The 18,625-nt window shown below is 25.5% G+C and overlaps 8 protein-coding genes across 8 annotated transcripts; 5 read left to right on the forward strand and 3 right to left on the reverse strand.

The window, feature by feature from the left end:
- Nucleotides 1–69: 69 nt before the first annotated feature.
- On the reverse strand, nucleotides 70–1,635 carry SRAE_2000010600 (Ribosomal protein L37/S30 family-containing protein; the record flags this gene model as incomplete). Its single annotated transcript, XM_024650894.1, has 2 exons — nucleotides 70–242; nucleotides 288–1,635. 2 exons carry the CDS (start codon nucleotides 1,633–1,635, stop codon nucleotides 70–72), a joined length of 1,521 nt encoding a protein of 506 aa, XP_024504626.1.
- A 1,002-nt stretch (nucleotides 1,636–2,637) lies between these two features.
- Nucleotides 2,638–5,916, reverse strand: SRAE_2000010700 (Ubiquitin carboxyl-terminal hydrolase 48; the record flags this gene model as incomplete). Its single annotated transcript, XM_024650895.1, has 3 exons — nucleotides 2,638–2,895; nucleotides 2,940–5,834; nucleotides 5,872–5,916. 3 exons carry the CDS (start codon nucleotides 5,914–5,916, stop codon nucleotides 2,638–2,640), a joined length of 3,198 nt encoding a protein of 1,065 aa, XP_024504627.1.
- Nucleotides 5,917–6,364: 448 nt separating this feature from the next.
- SRAE_2000010800 (Hypothetical protein) lies at nucleotides 6,365–7,581 on the forward strand (the record flags this gene model as incomplete). The annotated part of the gene is made up of 4 exons (XM_024650897.1): nucleotides 6,365–6,545; nucleotides 6,585–6,632; nucleotides 6,674–7,189; nucleotides 7,235–7,581. The coding sequence occupies 4 exons, from the start codon at nucleotides 6,365–6,367 to the stop codon at nucleotides 7,579–7,581; spliced, it is 1,092 nt and encodes a 363-aa protein (XP_024504628.1).
- A 733-nt stretch (nucleotides 7,582–8,314) lies between these two features.
- Nucleotides 8,315–8,969, forward strand: SRAE_2000010900 (UMP-CMP kinase; the record flags this gene model as incomplete). The annotated part of the gene is made up of 2 exons (XM_024650898.1): nucleotides 8,315–8,410; nucleotides 8,454–8,969. 2 exons carry the CDS (start codon nucleotides 8,315–8,317, stop codon nucleotides 8,967–8,969), a joined length of 612 nt encoding a protein of 203 aa, XP_024504629.1.
- Nucleotides 8,970–13,006: 4,037 nt separating this feature from the next.
- On the reverse strand, nucleotides 13,007–14,061 carry SRAE_2000011000 (Protein kinase domain and Serine/threonine-/dual specificity protein kinase, catalytic domain and Protein kinase-like domain-containing protein; the record flags this gene model as incomplete). Its single annotated transcript, XM_024650899.1, has 4 exons — nucleotides 13,007–13,622; nucleotides 13,666–13,732; nucleotides 13,808–13,920; nucleotides 13,964–14,061. 4 exons carry the CDS (start codon nucleotides 14,059–14,061, stop codon nucleotides 13,007–13,009), a joined length of 894 nt encoding a protein of 297 aa, XP_024504630.1.
- A 331-nt stretch (nucleotides 14,062–14,392) lies between these two features.
- SRAE_2000011100 (39S ribosomal protein L40, mitochondrial) lies at nucleotides 14,393–15,036 on the forward strand (the record flags this gene model as incomplete). Its single annotated transcript, XM_024650900.1, has 3 exons — nucleotides 14,393–14,463; nucleotides 14,503–14,679; nucleotides 14,724–15,036. The coding sequence occupies 3 exons, from the start codon at nucleotides 14,393–14,395 to the stop codon at nucleotides 15,034–15,036; spliced, it is 561 nt and encodes a 186-aa protein (XP_024504631.1).
- Nucleotides 15,037–15,174: 138 nt separating this feature from the next.
- SRAE_2000011200 (DnaJ domain-containing protein) lies at nucleotides 15,175–15,636 on the forward strand (the record flags this gene model as incomplete). The annotated part of the gene is made up of 1 exon (XM_024650901.1): nucleotides 15,175–15,636. The coding sequence occupies one exon, from the start codon at nucleotides 15,175–15,177 to the stop codon at nucleotides 15,634–15,636; it is 462 nt and encodes a 153-aa protein (XP_024504632.1).
- Nucleotides 15,637–16,071: 435 nt separating this feature from the next.
- SRAE_2000011300 (Biotin/lipoyl attachment domain and Carbamoyl-phosphate synthetase large subunit-like, ATP-binding domain and Carbamoyl-phosphate synthase, large subunit, N-terminal domain and Biotin carboxylase, C-terminal domain and Single hybrid motif domain and Rudiment single hybrid motif domain and ATP-grasp fold domain and Biotin carboxylation domain and ATP-grasp fold, subdomain 1 and ATP-grasp fold, subdomain 2 and Pre-ATP-grasp domain-containing protein) lies at nucleotides 16,072–18,060 on the forward strand (the record flags this gene model as incomplete). The annotated part of the gene is made up of 1 exon (XM_024650902.1): nucleotides 16,072–18,060. The coding sequence occupies one exon, from the start codon at nucleotides 16,072–16,074 to the stop codon at nucleotides 18,058–18,060; it is 1,989 nt and encodes a 662-aa protein (XP_024504633.1).
- Nucleotides 18,061–18,625: the final 565 nt, after the last annotated feature.

An 18,625-nucleotide genomic window follows, 5' to 3' on the forward strand; every position in this document is an offset into this window, starting at 1 on the left:
TCTTTAATAATTTTTAACAATAATTTGAATTAATATTATATAAAAATTCCTAGAATAACAAAATAAAAATTAATATTTAGCTATTAATTGTAAGATTCTTGATAAAACAAATTTATTAAGACCTTTTTCATTTGCTCCTTTTTCATTTATATAATAGAATGTTTCATTTGTTGGATCATACTCATCATACAAGGTATATGGTCCATCAACATAACATACATTTGTTCTGTTATTAACAAAATCTAGAAAAAAAAAAATTTAATTAAAATTTATATAATTAATTATACCTGGATTATCTATATTTATAGCAATTGTATTTAATTGACCTGTTGCAAAAGCAAATTTATGCCCATCACTAAGAATTAAATTTGAAACAAATGGTTTATCAAGATCTGTAAATTGTGTATATCCATTACAATGTGCTTGAGCATTTAACCAATTAAATAGAGAACTTATAGCAACACTATTATACATATTTTTTGATACATTTTCACCATCATTTACTACTTTCCAATAATCAAGACGTTTATTAATATCTAAAGTATTTTTTAAAGCTACACGACCATATTTATGTGTCTCTCCACAATCATATTCATATCCCGGACATTGCCATAATGGATCTTTATCAGGCCAAAGATTAAAAATTTTTGGTGAATAACAGATATCTTTAAGATCAACATCTTTATCAAAAAGTGGAGACTCAACAGTTTCATGATCATTAAGTGAAAATAAATGAGTCATAGGGTTTTCTTGTCTAATATGTATAGCAAATTCATCTCTCATTGTAAAAGCTAATTCTCCCAATTTTCTTCTATCATCACCAATAAATTTTTTCATTAATCGTCTATTTAAAATAGGTTCTTTCTCCCATATAGGTTGCCATTCATAAAAATGAGAAAAACCACCACGAACCCAGAATGACTCTATTCTTTCTGTTTCTGATATTCTTAAATTTTTAAATGATTGTCTATTAATACCAAGGTAACTTTCAGCATCCCAAAGAAGTGCCCTTAAAAATTTGTCTGTCTTTATTTTGTCTGAATCAATTGATTCAGTAAATAAAAAAGATATCAATGATTCTGTTACTTTTTTCTCAAATGCATTAGTTGGAAAAACAAGATTCTTAAACAGATTATCAAAAGATTTCTTATCATTAATTAATCTCATTTTAGTAATATATTGATAATATGATGAACAGTCAAAATATTTAGGAACCACAGGTAATGCCCATGCTTTTCTTGTTCCAAAAAGTTTTGGGTGCCATCTTCTATGCCATTTTTTTTCAACCCTAGTCCATTCTCTCTCATATGGATTAACAAAATCAATCTTTTCTTGTGGAGTTTCCAATGATTCAACTATTTTTTTAATTGCTAAATAGTCAGCTAAACGAGGACCGGTACCAGTTTTGTTGGCTTCAGGCATGAATTCTTCTTGTAACATATGTTTAGGCTCATGTAAAGGATATGTATTAAGATAATTTGGTGGTTTAACATAATTTAATTCTTGGTATGTTGATGTTTTATCTTCATTTTTAATATTACTATTTTCATCATTAACAGGAGTAGAAAAAAATCTAAAGTTTATTTTAGAAATAGTATTAATTGTTGACAAAGTTGTACAATGTCTTAAATACATTTTTAAAATAAAAAATAAAAATTTATTAACAATTAAGTATCTTAAAATGAATTTGGAATGATGTATGTATGTTACTTTATTCATTTTATTTAGTAGAATATAATAGACGAAACAAAAGAGAACAAAAAATTTATTACAATAAGTTTTATCTTCCAATGAATATGATTCCAAGGAAATAAAAAATATCATTAGAAAAAAATTAAGAAAATCACACTTTTGATAAAAAATAAACAAAAACAATTTGTTCAACTTTTATTGTAAAAGTAAAAGTTTGATAAATTGAAATACATATTGAATACATTTTAACAATCTTTTTCAAAGATGAAGACAATTGAATATAAATACAACAGAATCGTGGACAAAGACTTTAAAGAACACCATATTAAAATTTTATAAAATAATATTTTTCTAAAAATTGTTCTGATAATAATAAAACCATATAGCAGTATGAATCTTACAATAAAATTGAAAATAGTAATAAAATATTTAAAAAATTGATAAATTTAATTTGTAAAAAATTATACTATGCAAAATAATCAAATTGAGATACTAAAAAAATAGCAATTTATTAAATCTACTTTAAAATTTTAAGAATGTAATTTATTAAAAAAAAAGATTATAACTTTTATAAAAAAGAAGCTATTAAGAAATGATTTTTACTGAAGAAAAAAAAAATTTCGGAATGTATCATATTAATGAATCAAAAATATTTTAAATCTATTTGAGAAAAATACACAATAAATTTTAAAATACTTATTAAAAAGACTTTATTTTTAGATCTTTTTGAACATTGCACTTTCCCCTAATTTTCCTATGTAAAAAATTATAATTAAGGAAAAGGTAGCATTAGCAAACTCAAATAAAGTAGGCTTATTTCAAAAATGAAAACAGTATAATACAAAAAACCACTGTGTTCTTTATTTGGAACTACTTATAAATACAATTATTTTTAAATATTTATTAAATCACTTTATACAATATACATATTATTTACATTTAAATTTACAAACCTAATACTGTATCTCTAAATCCTTTTTCAATTGGTCTTTCATTACAAACAGTTTCTTGACTACCATTAGTTGCATAAACAATAGCTTGTAATGGATAATCTTCATTATTTTGAGGAACTTTACTCTGTTCTAATGTTGAAGTATTGTTTAACTCTTTTCCACCGTTAAATATTGATAAAGAAAAAACATCACATCGTATTTCATTTGCAATACGAATCTTTAAATCATATATTGTTTCAGTTGAAAACATCTAAAAAGTATACATAATTTGTCTACAAATTTTGTTAAAATTACCTTTATTGAAAGTTCGTTTTTCTTTGATCGCCTTCCAAAACGAGATACTTCATTTTTGTCACAATTGTTATCATCTTTCACAATTCTAACAAATATAGAACCTCCATCAGGATAAATGTATTTACTATTTTCTTGATCTTCTAATGCTTTATTGTTACAATCATTACAAAATTCATAACTATTAATTGTTTCTTCTCTATTTAAAAATATTTTCTTTGAATTAATATCAAAACCAAAATTTGAGATAGTTTCTTGTATAAAATTCCATTCATTTTCATTTACAGGAGCTAACATTTGTGAGTATTTTTTCATCTCTGGAGATAGATAAGGCATATTATGATCTTCACACAAAACACACTCTTGACAGATTCCAGTTATTTCATCTACTTTATCATAATTTCTAAAATTAATAAGATTTTTGAGAAACTGTTTACAAATTCCTAGTGAAAAAGAAGATTCATTTTCCATAATATTTCTATTTTCAATGGTTTTTAAAGTAGGACCAAGTGTCTTCTTAATAGAATATATCTTTGAGATATAATCCTGTCTTTTACTTTCTTCCATATTCTGAATTTCAATACATTCACAACACTCAGGTGTCTGATATGGGACAGCATAAAAGTCTGCAAAAGGTTTTACTAATTGATTCCATTCATTCTCAGTGATATACGTGCGTTTTTTGATAGTAGATAAATTACCATGTTGACATTTTAACGTTTCATTAAATAACAATGATTGAACTTTGTCTTGCATAAACAATTCAAGACCACTAAAAGAATCCAATTCAGAATTATTTTTTATTTTTTTTGGTGAAACATCAGAATTTTGTTGTTGAAAACAATTATCAGTATCTCCCATGCCAATATTAGATATGTCATTTGCAAAAGCCATTGAATAAGTAGAATTATCAGTTTTAAATTTCTCTCCAATACTTAATAAAGCAAGTTTTTCATAATTTCTCAATTCATCTTTTGAAACCCAATATCCATTATTAAGATTATCTTTGTGTATATTTGATATTAAAATTTTTTCAGGAACACGTTTAGAACACTCTAAAATAATTTTTTTTGCAATTTTCTTTGTTTCTTCAAAACTATTTTCATAATTTATTTTTTGAATAAGAATTTGAAAACACTCAAGACATATATTGTCAATTGTAAGAAGTGAACAAGGAACATATTCACTATCATTTTTAGATAAAAATATATTCATAGATAATAAAGATAAAATATCTTCTGCTGCCTCTCTTTGGACAGCTTTCATTTTTCCTGAAAGTATGAGCTCCATATGAACTTTCTGGTGACAACAAAGTTCCACTGATATTGATGGACAAGTATTTTGTTGGTAAACTTCATTTTCAAGACGATCTAAAACTCTGTCAAAATTATAATCTTGTTCTGGATACTCATTTATATCTAAAGAAAATGCTTTTTTTCTACTATATGATTGATACAAACACATATTAAATTCTTTGATTAAATTTGTTGGAAACCAAACAAAGTTTGTCATATTTTCTTTATTTATAATAACATTAGGTATTTTTAATTTATTAAAAATACGATAAACTATATTATAGTATTTTTTAAAAACATGTCTCCATAATTTATCACATAATGTACCTTCTTTTTGAATTTTAAATAAATCATTTAATTCATTTTCAATTAAACTTCGTTGATTATCGTCAGGATTAGGTATTGGCTCATCAAGATTTTTCATTTTGTATAACAACGCATAACAACCCTTCATATCGGATCTTATTTTACCAGTAGGTTCATCAATATATCCCGGAGTTTTTACCTCTTCAACAAGTCTATCGTTATATTTAAACCATTTTCCAGAACTAGGTTCTTTTATTATATCATAATAATGTCCACAGTGACTTTCTTTACCTTCATGTATCATTACAGCAAATAATTCATATTCAATTTCTTCATCCAGCTCATTATTAATCATTGAACTATTTATTATCATTGGATATTCAATTGGTGTCTTTATTTTTACATTTCTTCCAAGAGCGTCATATGATACTCTATTTAATTGAATCAATAATACAGGAGGGAATTTTGTAATTTTAATTTGCTTTTCAACATGTCCAGAATTAAAACACCCTGAACATTTAAAATCTTCTAATCTTTCAGTACTAAAATATTTATTAATAGCCATTGGCAAAGTTTTAACATCTTCTATATGAAGATGAAAACCACAACTTTCCATTGATTTGTTACTTTTATGACCACAACTACAAACTAATGTTTGTTCTTGCCTGCAATTTAAACATGTTTGTAGTAAATTTCTTAATTTTCCTCCATTTGGATGATTCTCAAGTCCCCGTTCTAAAGATGAAAAAAATAAAGTAGTAAATTCTAATGCATCATTTTGTTCATTATCTAATTTTAAAAGTGTAATAAGAGGTAATGCACAAGCGTCTTCAAAAGGTGTTATTTGCATAGTAATAAATAATTTTTTTAATGCCAAAATTATATCCTGGATATTCATTTTAGGATCTTTTGGAACAAAATCTTTTATTGGCATAAAATCGTAGATAGCTCTACGAAAAGGTGTAAAACTAAACCAAATTTGTATAAAGCTATTTACATAACAATGATTACCAGTATTATTCAAACCACATGGCTTATCTTGTATTGGTCTAAGATTTATATTATTACCTTCCTCTTCATCAATAACTTTTTCATAAATCTTCTTCCAAACATCATTATTAATGCATTCAAGGCATCGACTATATTGCTTACAGTTTGCCTTTTTATTTGGAAAAGTATCATGATCACATAGTACCTTATTTAGATTAACTAAATCAAATAATAAAGATTCATCAACAGCAACAATATTTTTGTGGTAAATTAGTTCACGTGTCAAAATATCACGCCTGTCAGGTACCTATAAGAATAAATGTTATATTATGATATCAACTTACCTTAGATATAGAATTAAATTTTCTTTTAATCTTATTTTTCATCATTTAAATAATTTATATTAAGAAGATAAATTTATAATAATAATATTCTTCTTCCAACAAAAAAGGCAGTTCACCTAAAAAATTTAAATAAAAAAAAAAACGATGGTAAATGAGAAACAAAAACATAATTAAAGAAAAAATAATAAATAAATAAATATAAATTATATAAAGTGTAATCATTCTTATGAATATACCAAGTGCGCCATATATAAAGTCTAAACTTTTTTTCGGTGTAAGAGTATTAATTGGTATATTGTTTCAAAACGAGACTAAGCTTAGTAAAAAATACATTTGTGTGTTGGCTTATTTTTCAACCATTATTTGTTGCTTTTTTTTAAATTGAGATTGAATAAAACTTTTTTAATTATAAGTTTATAAATTAAATTTAAAAAATTGCAAAGTGTTAACGATTTTATAACTAGTATTGAAATAAATTTGTCAAAGTCTTAAAATGTCAAATTATCAACCTAAGCCGGGTATTTATCATGTAACACATCCGACAAACAAGGTGCAGTGGTCTAATTCATCAATACCATGTACTCTGTACAATGACTCTAATACAAATAAATTAAACCCTGTAAAACAGAATACGTTACATCAACCTATCAATGGTCAATTTTCACACAATTATAGTGAGTTTTCAAGAAACGGTTCTTATAATAATCAATCAGGAATGTATATGGCGACATCTGGTTTTTCTTATAATTATTCTGGTCATGGTATGGTTTAAAGTTTGTTGTTTTTTTAACTATTATTTTAGAGGATACAACAGTAGCAAAAGATTCTGTTCCAAATGGTAAAAAGCGTAATGCATGTGACAATCGTGAAACTAGTATTACCAATATCAAAAAACCAAGAGTTATGATAATAGAGAAAGATGTTGGTGTTGAAGAGACAAATACTTCCGAACCAAAGGTTTCTGTTGCACCACAAATTGCCAGTGCAATATCATCTCATAAGAACAAACATAAGAGTCATTTGTTTTCACCAAGTTTTAAAGATTATATAAGACGGCAAAATGATAAAGTCTCCCGTAATGCTAGTGAGACGTATCTAAATGATGGTAGTTTAAATCCAGAACTTTTTGTTAATAATGATTCAGAAATTCCTAATTTTCATTCTAATGAAAAGATATTTTCTAATGTTGAAAGCAGCAACTATGAGGAAGAAGAAGATAGCTGCGATGATACTAGAGAAAGTTATCTTCCAAAATCACTGGAGTTACAAAATATTGTAGTTAATGCTGATCAGGAATTTTCAACTGCTAAAGTACCAGGTAGTAATGATGGACATATTAATTCAACATCATATCCTTTATCAGAATTTCTCGAAAGTGATTTTTCAAAAGTGGTTACTTCTGAAGATTTTATGACTGGAACTAAAAATATGTACAAAAATTTTGTCATTCAATTTCAACCTGTTGTAGATGGCTTAGTTGACAAAGCTAAAAGTACAAAAAAAGAGGATCGAGACAGTTTAGCTATGGATATGTGGCAGTTGGGATGCCTTGAAAATACTATTAGAAATAAGGTGGAAAAAATTGATGTTGCTGAGAAAAAGTTGCTTTCTCTTTTAAAAAGTTTGGAAAAAAGGAAATTTATATTAAATAATATTGAAAAAACAATACATGAAGGTAAAAGTAAGATCTATAAAGCAGCTGAAAAATAGTGATCCAATTATTTGATACTCATGTAAATATTTTAATATTTTCTTTTATTGTAAATATCTATTAAACAAAGATTTTTATCAGTCGCTTTTTTTTTATCATTGTGTTCGCGAATGCTAAGATTTATGATATCAAGACTCGTTGTTCTATTATCTTTTTTTTTAAAATATAAATGTCGTTGTTTTGGTATATTCATTCTTTTCCACACCATAAATTTAAATAATATTTATGTTTAATTTTACTTCAAATATTTCATTTTCAAATTTAAAAAAGCAAGAATATATTAGTAATAACTTTTTGTTTTTCATCTTAAAATATTTTTATTGAATAATTAGAACTAATTTTATAGATAGTCATATAAATTGCAAAAAGTATTTGTATTCAAAAAGTTCTGAAATTATGTTAATATATATCATATTTATCATATGAATTCTATAGTAATAATATAAACTTTAAACTAATATTAATTAAAAAAATTTTGTATATAAATATTTTTTTTTATGTTTTATACATGTTTATAAACATTAAAAAATTACTTAATGTAAGATAAATAGATGTTGTCATATAGTAATAAAAATATTAAAATGGTTTTATATAGTTAAGAATATATTCTAATAAAAAAAAATAACCATTATATTTATCAAAAGATAAAGTACAGAGTATAACAAATTGGTGAAATGACTCTTTATGTAATTTCTTTAAAAATAATTTTTAAAATTCCAGAAATATTTGTTAATGCGTTTATCATCTATTTTTAGAATGTATAACGTAGTTTTTGTTCTTGGACCACCAGGTGTTGGAAAAGGAACATTATGTACAATGATTCAAGAGGTTAGTTATAAAAACATATCTTTTTATAATTTTAGTTTTTCAGAAACTAGGGTACAAACATTTAAGTGCAGGTGAATTATTACGCCAAGAAAGAAATAGAGAAGGATCTAAATTTGGAGAGATAATTGAAAATCATATTAGAAATGGAACAATTGTACCAGTTGAAATTACCTGTCAATTGTTAAAAAATGCTATGGCTCAAAGTGGAAAAGGGAAGAGTTTCCTAATTGATGGTTTTCCAAGAAATCAAAATAATTTGGATGGATGGGAAAAAGAGATGAAAGATTGTACAAATGTCCAGCTTGTTCTTAATTTAACATGTTCTGAAGATATTTCTATTGAAAGATGTTTAAAACGTGGTCAGGGTCGAAGTGATGATAATGTTGAAAGTCTTAAAAAAAGAATTAGAACTTTTCACGAACAGACTCTTCCCATCATTCAACATTATAAAAAATTAGATATTGTTAAAGATATTCCAACTATATCAACACCAGAAAAAGTTTTTGATGTAACAAAAGTTATTTTCGATGAAGTTGAACAGCATGGTATTAAAATATGAGATTTATTCTTTAATCATTTAAGACAAATTTATTATATGAACTTAGAAAATTGATTATTTTTTAAAATTTATAATTATATATTTAACTTTTTAAATAATAAAACGAATTACCAGTTAAAAGTTACAGTAAACAAAAAAAGAGTTTTATAGACAAAAGTTTACAAAAATTATAATAATTGAATTTGCCAGTATTCAATATTAAATTTAATCATATTAACTGAAATATTAATATGGGATGTGTTCTAAAGTTGGTGACCCCTCAATGACTTTTTTAAATAAAATTTTTTTTTTAATTTTTTTTAGTTTGACTTAATTTTATAATCATTGACGTACTAGAAATTTTTTTTGCATATTTGAATATTATTCATATGTAAAATTTTTTTTAAAATTACAATGTTGATTTTATAAAAATATTTTATACTAAAACAACAAATAAATAAAGAAAAATAAGTAATTTAAAAAAAACAACTTTTTTTTAGGAATTTGAATATGCAACTATAGTCATTCGATAGCCTTTGAAATGGCATGAATTTTGAATATAATCAACAATATTAGAAAATTTATAGTTGAGGAGTTATAAGGATTTAAAGATGAAGGGCGAAATTGTGGAATATTTTTTTTAAATCTCGACTTTCATGATAAAATTGTAAATTTTAAAAATAAATACTTTATTCTAGATCATTTTTCTACGATAAATTCATTAAGCCTATTTACAACTTTATAGGACTTCTAAAAATGAAGTTATGATAAGAAATATGTTTGAAAAAAAGTTTTAAGAAACTAGTGATAAATCAAGTTAATGAAGTCACAGGTCCATGAAATTTGATGCGCTGGGCTTCTTTCAATATTTAAGGCATACCTTACGTTGAAAAGATTTTTGAATTTCCAACCGTTCTTGAAATACTATGCTTGGTACTTTTTCGCGCGTAATCCATTGTCACCATTTTTTTATATCTCGAAAGTGGTTAAAGGTATAAAAATATTTTGAAGGTAGACCCCATATGAAAACTCATTAGAAGACGATTGCAGAAATCTGCTTGCATTAATCTTCATTTTGAAGCGAGATATGACCAAGGGCGGAAATTTTTCTAAAATATTCATTGTACCCGATTTTTCAGTATCTCAGCAAATACTTATCCTATGAAGATGGGACTAGTTTCATTCGATTTATATTTAAAAGTAGGTCTAGATAAATAATTTTCATAGCTATAACATCTTTATTTTCAGAGATATAAAAATTGGCTGAAAATTTTCTAGATTTCCGACTTTACCTCTAAAAATGCGACCAAAAATGAACAACTTTTTTTGGAATTTGAATATGCCACTATATTCATTCGATAGCCCTTGAAATGGGATGAATTTTGAATATAATCAACAATATTAGAAAATTAATAGTTCAGGAGTTATAAGGATTCAAAGATGAAGGGCGAAATTGTGGAATATTTTTTTTAAATCTCGACTTTCATGATAATATTGCAAATTATAAAAATAAATACTTTATTCTAGATCATTTTTTTACGACAAATTCATTAAGCTTATTCACATCTTTATAGGACCTCTAAAAATGAAGTTTTGATAAGAAATATGTTTGAAAAAAAGTTTTAAGAATTCAGTGATAACTCAAGTCAATGAAGTCATAGAACCATGAAACTTGATGCGCTGTGCTTCTTTTGTAAATTAAGGTGTACCCTACGTTGAAAACTTTTTTTTATTTTTAATGTTTCTTGAGATATGAAGCTTGGTATTTTTTCGCGCGTAATCCATTGTCACCATTTTTTTATATCTCGAAAGTGCTTTAAGATATAAAAAAATTTTGAAGGTAGACCCCATTTGAAAACTCATTAGAAGACGATTGCAGAAATCTGATTGCATTTATCTTGATTTTGAAGCGAGATATGACCAAGGGCGGAAATTTTTCTAAAATATTCATTGTACCCGATTTTTCAGTATCTCAGCAAATACTTATCCTATGAAGATGGGACTAGTTTCATTCGATTTATATTTAAAAGTAGGTCTAGATTAATAATTTTCGTAGCTATAGCATTATTTTTTTGGGGATTCAGAAATTGGCTAAAAATTTTCTAGATTTATGATTTTACTTCTAAAAATGCGATCAAAAATGAACAACTTTTTTTGGAATTTGAATATGCCACTATATTCATTCGATAGCCCTTGAAATGGGATGAATTTTGAATATAATCAACAATATTAGAAAATTAATAGTTCAGGAGTTATAAGGATTCAAAGATGAAGGGCGAAATTGTGGAATATTTTTTTTAAATCTCGACTTTCATGATAATATTGCAAATTATAAAAATAAATACTTTATTCTAGATCATTTTTTTACGACAAATTCATTAAGCTTATTCACATCTTTATAGGACCTCTAAAAATGAAGTTATGATAAGAAATATGTTTGAAAAAAAGTTTTAAGAATTCTGTGATAACTCAAGTCAATGAAGTCATAGAACCATGAAACTTGATGCGCTGTGCTTCTTTTGTAAATTAAGGTGTACCCTACGTTGAAAACAATTTTAAATTTTTAACCGTTCTTGAAATACTATGCTTGGTACTTTTTCGCGCGTAATCCATTGTCACCATTTTTTTATATCTCGAAAATGGTTAAAGATATAAAAATATTTTGAAGGTAGACCCCATATGAAAAGTAATTTGAAGACGATTGCAGAAATCTGCTTGCATTTATTTAGAATTTGAAGCGAGATATGAACAAAGGAGGAAATTTTTCTAAAATATTTATTGTTCTCGACTTTTCAGTATCTCAGTAAAAAATTATCCTATGAAAATAGGACTGGTTTCATTCGACTTCTATTCAAAAGTAGGTCTAGAATATTAATTTTTATAGCTATAACATCTTTATTTTTATAGATAAAAAAATTGGCTGAAAATTGTAGGGATTTCTGATTATATCTCAAATATTGTGATATAAAAAACATAAATTTTTTTTTTGAATTTTAATATGCCACTGTAGTCATTTGATAGCCTTTGAAATGGAATGAATTTTTAAAATATTTAACAATGGTTTTTTTTAGAATCACGTATGTTTCAGACATTTTTTTTGAAAATTCGAATATTAAATATATGTATAATTTTTTTTTAAAATACAATAATAATTTTATATAAATTTTAAGCTAACATTTTAAATAGATAGATTGAAAAAGTAAATGATTTTAAAATTTATTTTTTAATAAAAATTTATTGAAAAATCTACTACAAATTTTCTTAATTTAATTTAATTTAATTTTTTTCTTATGATAATTTTGATTATTTATGTAAAACAAATTTTTTCTAAAACTTTTTTTAAACTTTTTTTATTGTTTATCAATTATCAAATACTTTAATTACTATATATTTGATTAAATTTTTCAAAACTTTTAAATACTTTATTTAATTTTATTTTTCTATTAATTCTCAACGTCAGTAACTTTAAAATAGATCCAAACAATTTATTTCATTTTGATACTGCATTTTTCATTCAAAAAAAAATCAAAAACTACATAATTTTTTTCTCCATTATTATAATGAAAAAGGTATGTTTTAAAAAGTTATAACTTATCAAAACGAAAAAAAGTAAATAAACGATAGATTTGTTAAATAATTTTACATATATCTTAATAACGAAAAATATTATAAATATTGTATAATACCCAAAATTTAGAAAATAAAATTATACCAAGACAATTTTTTTGATAATGACTTTTTTAAAAAAAATTTGAATTAATTTATGTTTTTTTTACCTAATTTTTAAATTACTATAGCTAAATTAAAAATTAATTTTTACAAAAACTAAGATCGGTAACGCTTTTCCCAACCTTTTTTACCATTATATCAATTTCCACTTAACAACGCTCCAAATTAAAATGTTGCAACAAAAATTTTTATTTATTGCAAAATATGTTAGAAAATGTAATTTTTTTAGACTAAATGACTTTAACGTATTTATTTCAGATATATAAAAAAGTAAAAGAATGACTTCAGTGTTCACAAAACAAATTTTTGTTAAAATTTTTTTTTTATATTTATTCAGTTTTATTGTAGAACTCCTTAACATATTCAGAATTTTTGACATCACTTAGTGAAGCTCTGGCGCTCGGAGCAATCTTCAATAACGATTGAATAACATCAGCTGCTTTCTTATGAACGAAATCAGGAATTGTAAATCTTGCCTGACTTATCTTCAATAGAGTATTTTTGGTAGTTGCATCGCCGAAAGGAGCTGTACCAACTAACATTTCATAAACTAAAACTCCTACAGACCAATGGTCAACTTTACTATCATAACTTTTGTTAGTTTGAGATATCATTTCTGGTGGCAAATAATCTAGAGTGCCACAAACAGTTTGACGCCGTGAATCAGGTGTATATACAGACCATCCAAAATCACCAATTTTAAGGTCATCCCTCACAGTAATTAATAAATTTTCTGGTTTAATATCTCTGTGAATTACACCAAGTCCATGACAATAATCCAATGCATCGGTTAATTGATAAAGATATTTAGCAGCAACAGCATTTTCTAATTTCTTTTGTTTTTGAAGATAGTTAAATAAAGTTCCTCGGGCAGCATACTCAAGAATTAGATAAATTCTTGTATCATCGTAAAAATAACCATACAATCTGAGGATATTTGGATGGCTTAAATTTTTTAACAATAGTATTCGTAAAAGACATAACTTACCGAAGATGAAATTGAATCTCTATTTCTCTTTTGATTTGTACACGAACTTGAAATTTCTCTATCTGTTCTTTAAATAAAACTTTTAATGCAATCACAAAGTGAGATTTTTTCTCACGAGCCAGATAGACATTACCAAATTTACCCTTTCCAAGATTTCTGCCAATCTCAAAGTTATCTAATTTCCACATTTTAACTTTATCTTCCTTTACTTTTTCATCTTTATTACCTTCTTCTTTATTCTGCACATTTTCTTTGCTAAAATAAAATAATAATATTAAAATTTTTTGAATATTCTTACCCATCTGCTTGATTATTTTCTTCAGTTTTTTCCAAATTTTCACATGGAATAAATTTGTTATCAATTGAAACAGGATCTACCGTGGTACTTTCAGCCATCTTACTTTTTTTTATACAAAAATTCAACTATTAAAAAATATGGGATTAGAAATAATGTTAATAGAATATCACAGAGGCGTTAAAGATGAATGAATACAAACGCGCCTATTTGTATGATTATTTTCTTCTCAAGAGTTGTAAGAAAAGAAACAATATTTTAAATGTCTACTCTTTTATGATAATATATTATAATATATCTAATTTGTATGTAAGATAAGAATAAAAATTTTGATTTACAAAATAATAAATATATATGTTGTTTATTTTAATTATTAAAATTGTTTTTTCCTTTTTATATGTACTTTATACAGACATTTTAGAAAATTCAAAAATGTTTCGGATAACTAATATTGTTCCTAAAATTGGAAATGCCATTTATCTCCATACAACTCCATTGGCAAGGTAACAAATCATTTAAAAAATAAAATAATTTATTTTTAGTTCATCAGTATTTATGAAACGTCAAAAACGTATAGATCCAGAAGTTGCCAAACAAAGGGAAATGAGAAAACGAAGAAAACTTGAAAAAGAGATTCGTTTGTTAAAAAAAGAAGCTAAAAAATTTAAACCCATAGAAGAACTTAGTATTATTGATGAAGAAAAAATTAAAAATATCAAGTAAGTAAGGTTCTATCTCTTAGTTACTTTATTATTATTTATAGAGAACGGCAACGTAATTTGGAATCACCCTCCAAGGATTGCTTGAAAAATGAGGTAATTCTTAGAAAAAAGTATAATGCTTTACAAAATAAATTATGGAGAATAGATGATACATGGATTAGTAATACCCTTAATGCACAAGAAATTGCGCTAGAAAGATTAAAAATTTTATCACCAGAGCTTTATGCTTCTGCTATCAAAATTGACGATGGTATTATTAAATATAATTTTCAAGGCCCACCACTAGTTCAATTCCATAAAGAATACAAAGCTCCAGATGGAGATTTTATTGATGTAACTAAAAAATGGTGTTAGTTTTTTAAAAAAGTTATAATACAACTTGAATTAATCTTTGAAAATAGTTTCTCCATATTTTATTTGTTATAAATGTATGCTTAATTCCAATAAATTTTTATAAATCGTTTTAATTTACTTTAAAATATTTTTTTAATAATGTCTAAATGTGTTAATTCATTGTACTCGTTACTTGGAGTGAGTGAAGATGCATCGTTATTGGATATCAAAAAAGCTTATCATTTATTTTTAAGAACTAATCACCCTGATAAAACGGGAATTCAAGGAAATGAAGATATAATTCAACAAGGAATGTTTGCTTGGAAGCAATTAGGAAATGAAGATACCAAAAAAGCGTATGATAAGTTTCTTCAGGAACAAAAGTTGCATTTGTTGAAAAATAATTATGAATCTACAATATCAAGTTGCCAAGTGTTAGATGAAGATGATATCACACTACTAAAAAATGAAGGAGAAATTCTTATTCCTTGTGTGAGATGTGATTATGATATCAGATTATCGTTGTCTGATTATTTATGTATTTTCAAAGAAGCATTCTTTGAATGCCCAGCTTGTTCTATGATTACAAAAGTAATTGTAAAAAATAATTATAGTAAATAAATCTCCCATACTTTTCTTTACTTTAAAACATTAATATTTTCTCCTCTTTGGTATGTTAAATTAATTCTAACATATATTTATTACGGAGAAAAATGATAAAATATTTATCTAATATATTGTTTAATGATCATAGATAACAATCCTAAATTTATTTAATATTTTTTATCTAAATATCTCTTATGGTTTCTGTTTTACAATAGTATAACTTAGAAATTTATGTTGGGTCATAAAATTATTGTGTCTTGAATGGAATTTTGGTCAATTTATTTTATAAAATAAGAAGTATATTCGTGGAGGATCCATTAATATTAATTGATTTTTTCTTGTGCATTCATTTATTAATTTATAAAATTAAAAATTATTGACACATATTTTAGAAGAAAGATGCTATTGTTGTCAAAGAATGTAGTAAAACAATATCGATACAATTCAATAATGATTAAAAAAATTGATCGTATTTTAATTGCAAATAGAGGTGAGATAGCGATGAGAATTATTGGTAGTGCTAAAAAAATGGGAGTTGAGACTGTTTCTGTATATTCTGAACCAGATAAGAATTCTTTGCATATGAAACATGCCGATTTTTCATATAATATTGGACCTGCTAACGCTTTACAAAGTTATCTTAATATGGATAAACTTATTGATGTTGCTTTAAAATCAAATTGCCATGCGGTCCATCCCGGTTATGGATTCTTAAGTGAAAATTCTGAATTTGCCAGAAAATGTAATGATGCAGGACTTATTTTTGTTGGACCATCACCAAAAGCTATAAGTGATATGGGACAAAAAAATGTAGCAAAAGATATAATGAGAAAAGCTGGAGTTCCCGTTATAGAAGGATATCATGGAAAAAGTCAAGATAAAAATAAATTACTTGAAGAAGCAAAAAAAATTGGTTTCCCAGTAATGCTTAAAGCAATATCTGGTGGTGGTGGTAAAGGAATGCGTGTTGCTTTAAATGAAGAAGAATTTTTTGAAAAAATGGAATCAGCTCAAAGCGAAGCTTTTAAGGCTTTTGGAGACAATAATCTTTTGATTGAGAAATATATAGAAAAACCAAGACATGTTGAGGTGCAAATTTTTGGTGATCACTATGGTAATTACGTTCACTTATGGGAAAGAGATTGTTCTATTCAAAGAAGACATCAAAAAATAATTGAAGAAGCTCCTGCTCCAAATCTTGATTTTGAATTCCGAAAAAAACTTGGAAAATTGGCTGTTACAGCTGCAAATGCAGCTAATTATGTTGGCGCAGGAACAGTTGAATTTATTATAGATCCTAAAAGTGATTTTTATTTTATGGAAATGAATACAAGATTGCAAGTGGAGCATCCAGTTACTGAAGCAATTACTGGAGTTGATCTTGTTGAGTGGCAAATTAGAGTTGCACAAGGTGAACAAATTCCTTTAAAACAAGAAGAAATAAAATGCAATGGTCACTCGTTTGAAACTAGAGTTTATGCAGAAGATACTGAATCTGGTTTTATGCCATTAGCAGGGAAACTTTCTTATCTATCCTTCCCAAAAAACAATATTCGAATAGATACAGGTGTTTATGAAGGTAGTATTGTTTCTGTACATTACGATCCTATGATAGCTAAACTAACTGTCCATGGAAATAATAGAAAGGAAGCTTTAGCTAAAATGGAAAAAGCTTTAACAGATACACACATTGGTGGATTAAAAACGAACATTGATTTTGTTAAAAATGTTGTTCAACATAAAGAATTTATTGATGGTAATGTATATACTGATTTTATTGCAGATAATGAAAAGATTCTTTTTTCAAAGAAAGATAAGTCTGAAGACAATATTTTAGAAGCATCTATTGGAAGTCTTTTACTTTCTGTTGGAAGAACGATTTCAAATAATCCTTTTAACATTGATGAAATTTACAGAATGAATTATGTTCCTGTCAAAAAGTTTAAAATTGACAAAGATAATATTGAAGTAGAAATATTACCTAACAATAATTTTAAAATGAAATTTAGAAGTGAAACATATAACATTTCAATAGAAAAAGTAACATTTAATGAAAATAACAACTACAAAGAATGCAAATATTTAGCTGAAGTAAATGGAAAAAAACTTAATGGTAAAGTAGTTCTTATAAATGATGAACTTATTACATTTGGAGTTGATACATGTGAGTTTAAATATCCATTTTCTGCTGTAACTGCTGGTGATGTTTCGAATGATATAACCTTTGGAGCCAAAGCTCCCATGCCTGGTATTATTGATAAAATTTTAACAAAAGTCGGTGATAAAGTAAAAGAGGGTCAACCTTTAATTGTAATGGTAGCAATGAAAATGGAATATATTATTAAAGCACCAAAAGATGGTTTGATTGAAAATATTTTATGTACCCCCGGTAAAAATGTTTCTAAAAATGCCATTCTAGTAAAATTTGCTGATAATTAAAAGAAATTTTATTGTTGTGGGTAATTATTTATAAAAAATTAATTATCTTAGTGGTTTGAATTGTTTTTAAAATAATTAGCGAACAAACAAAATAAATACTTTGGATTTCTTTTAGATCTGGTGTCTCCTAAAATAACTTTTTTAGATAAATTTTATTTTCAAATTTTCTTAGTTTTTCTGACATAAAAAAACATGGGGAATCAGATAAAAAAAAAGATTTCTAGATTAATTAAGTATATATTTAAAGATAAGTAACAGAAGATGTTTTTATCTTTCTACTACATTTATTACAGATAAAGTTAAATTAAAAATAGCTTAATTTAGTTAATAAACATAGCAATCAAAAAAAAAATCATCAGGTGATCTGAAATTTACAAAAATTTTATGATTTTGTCAGTAGAAACTAATTCACAACAAGATTGAAAAAAGTTTTGATAGCATCAGGCATACCTAACATTTATTTTTTGAATGCACTTTCACTCCTATATTAGAATCATCACAACTTCTCAACTTTTATTTTTAACATAACTACGGTTATATTCCAAATTAATATTTTTTTAAGAAC

The sequence above is a fragment of the Strongyloides ratti genome (genome assembly GCF_001040885.1).
Source record: "Strongyloides ratti genome assembly S_ratti_ED321, chromosome : 2".
In the NCBI taxonomy this organism is placed as follows: Eukaryota; Metazoa; Nematoda; class Chromadorea; order Rhabditida; family Strongyloididae; genus Strongyloides; species Strongyloides ratti.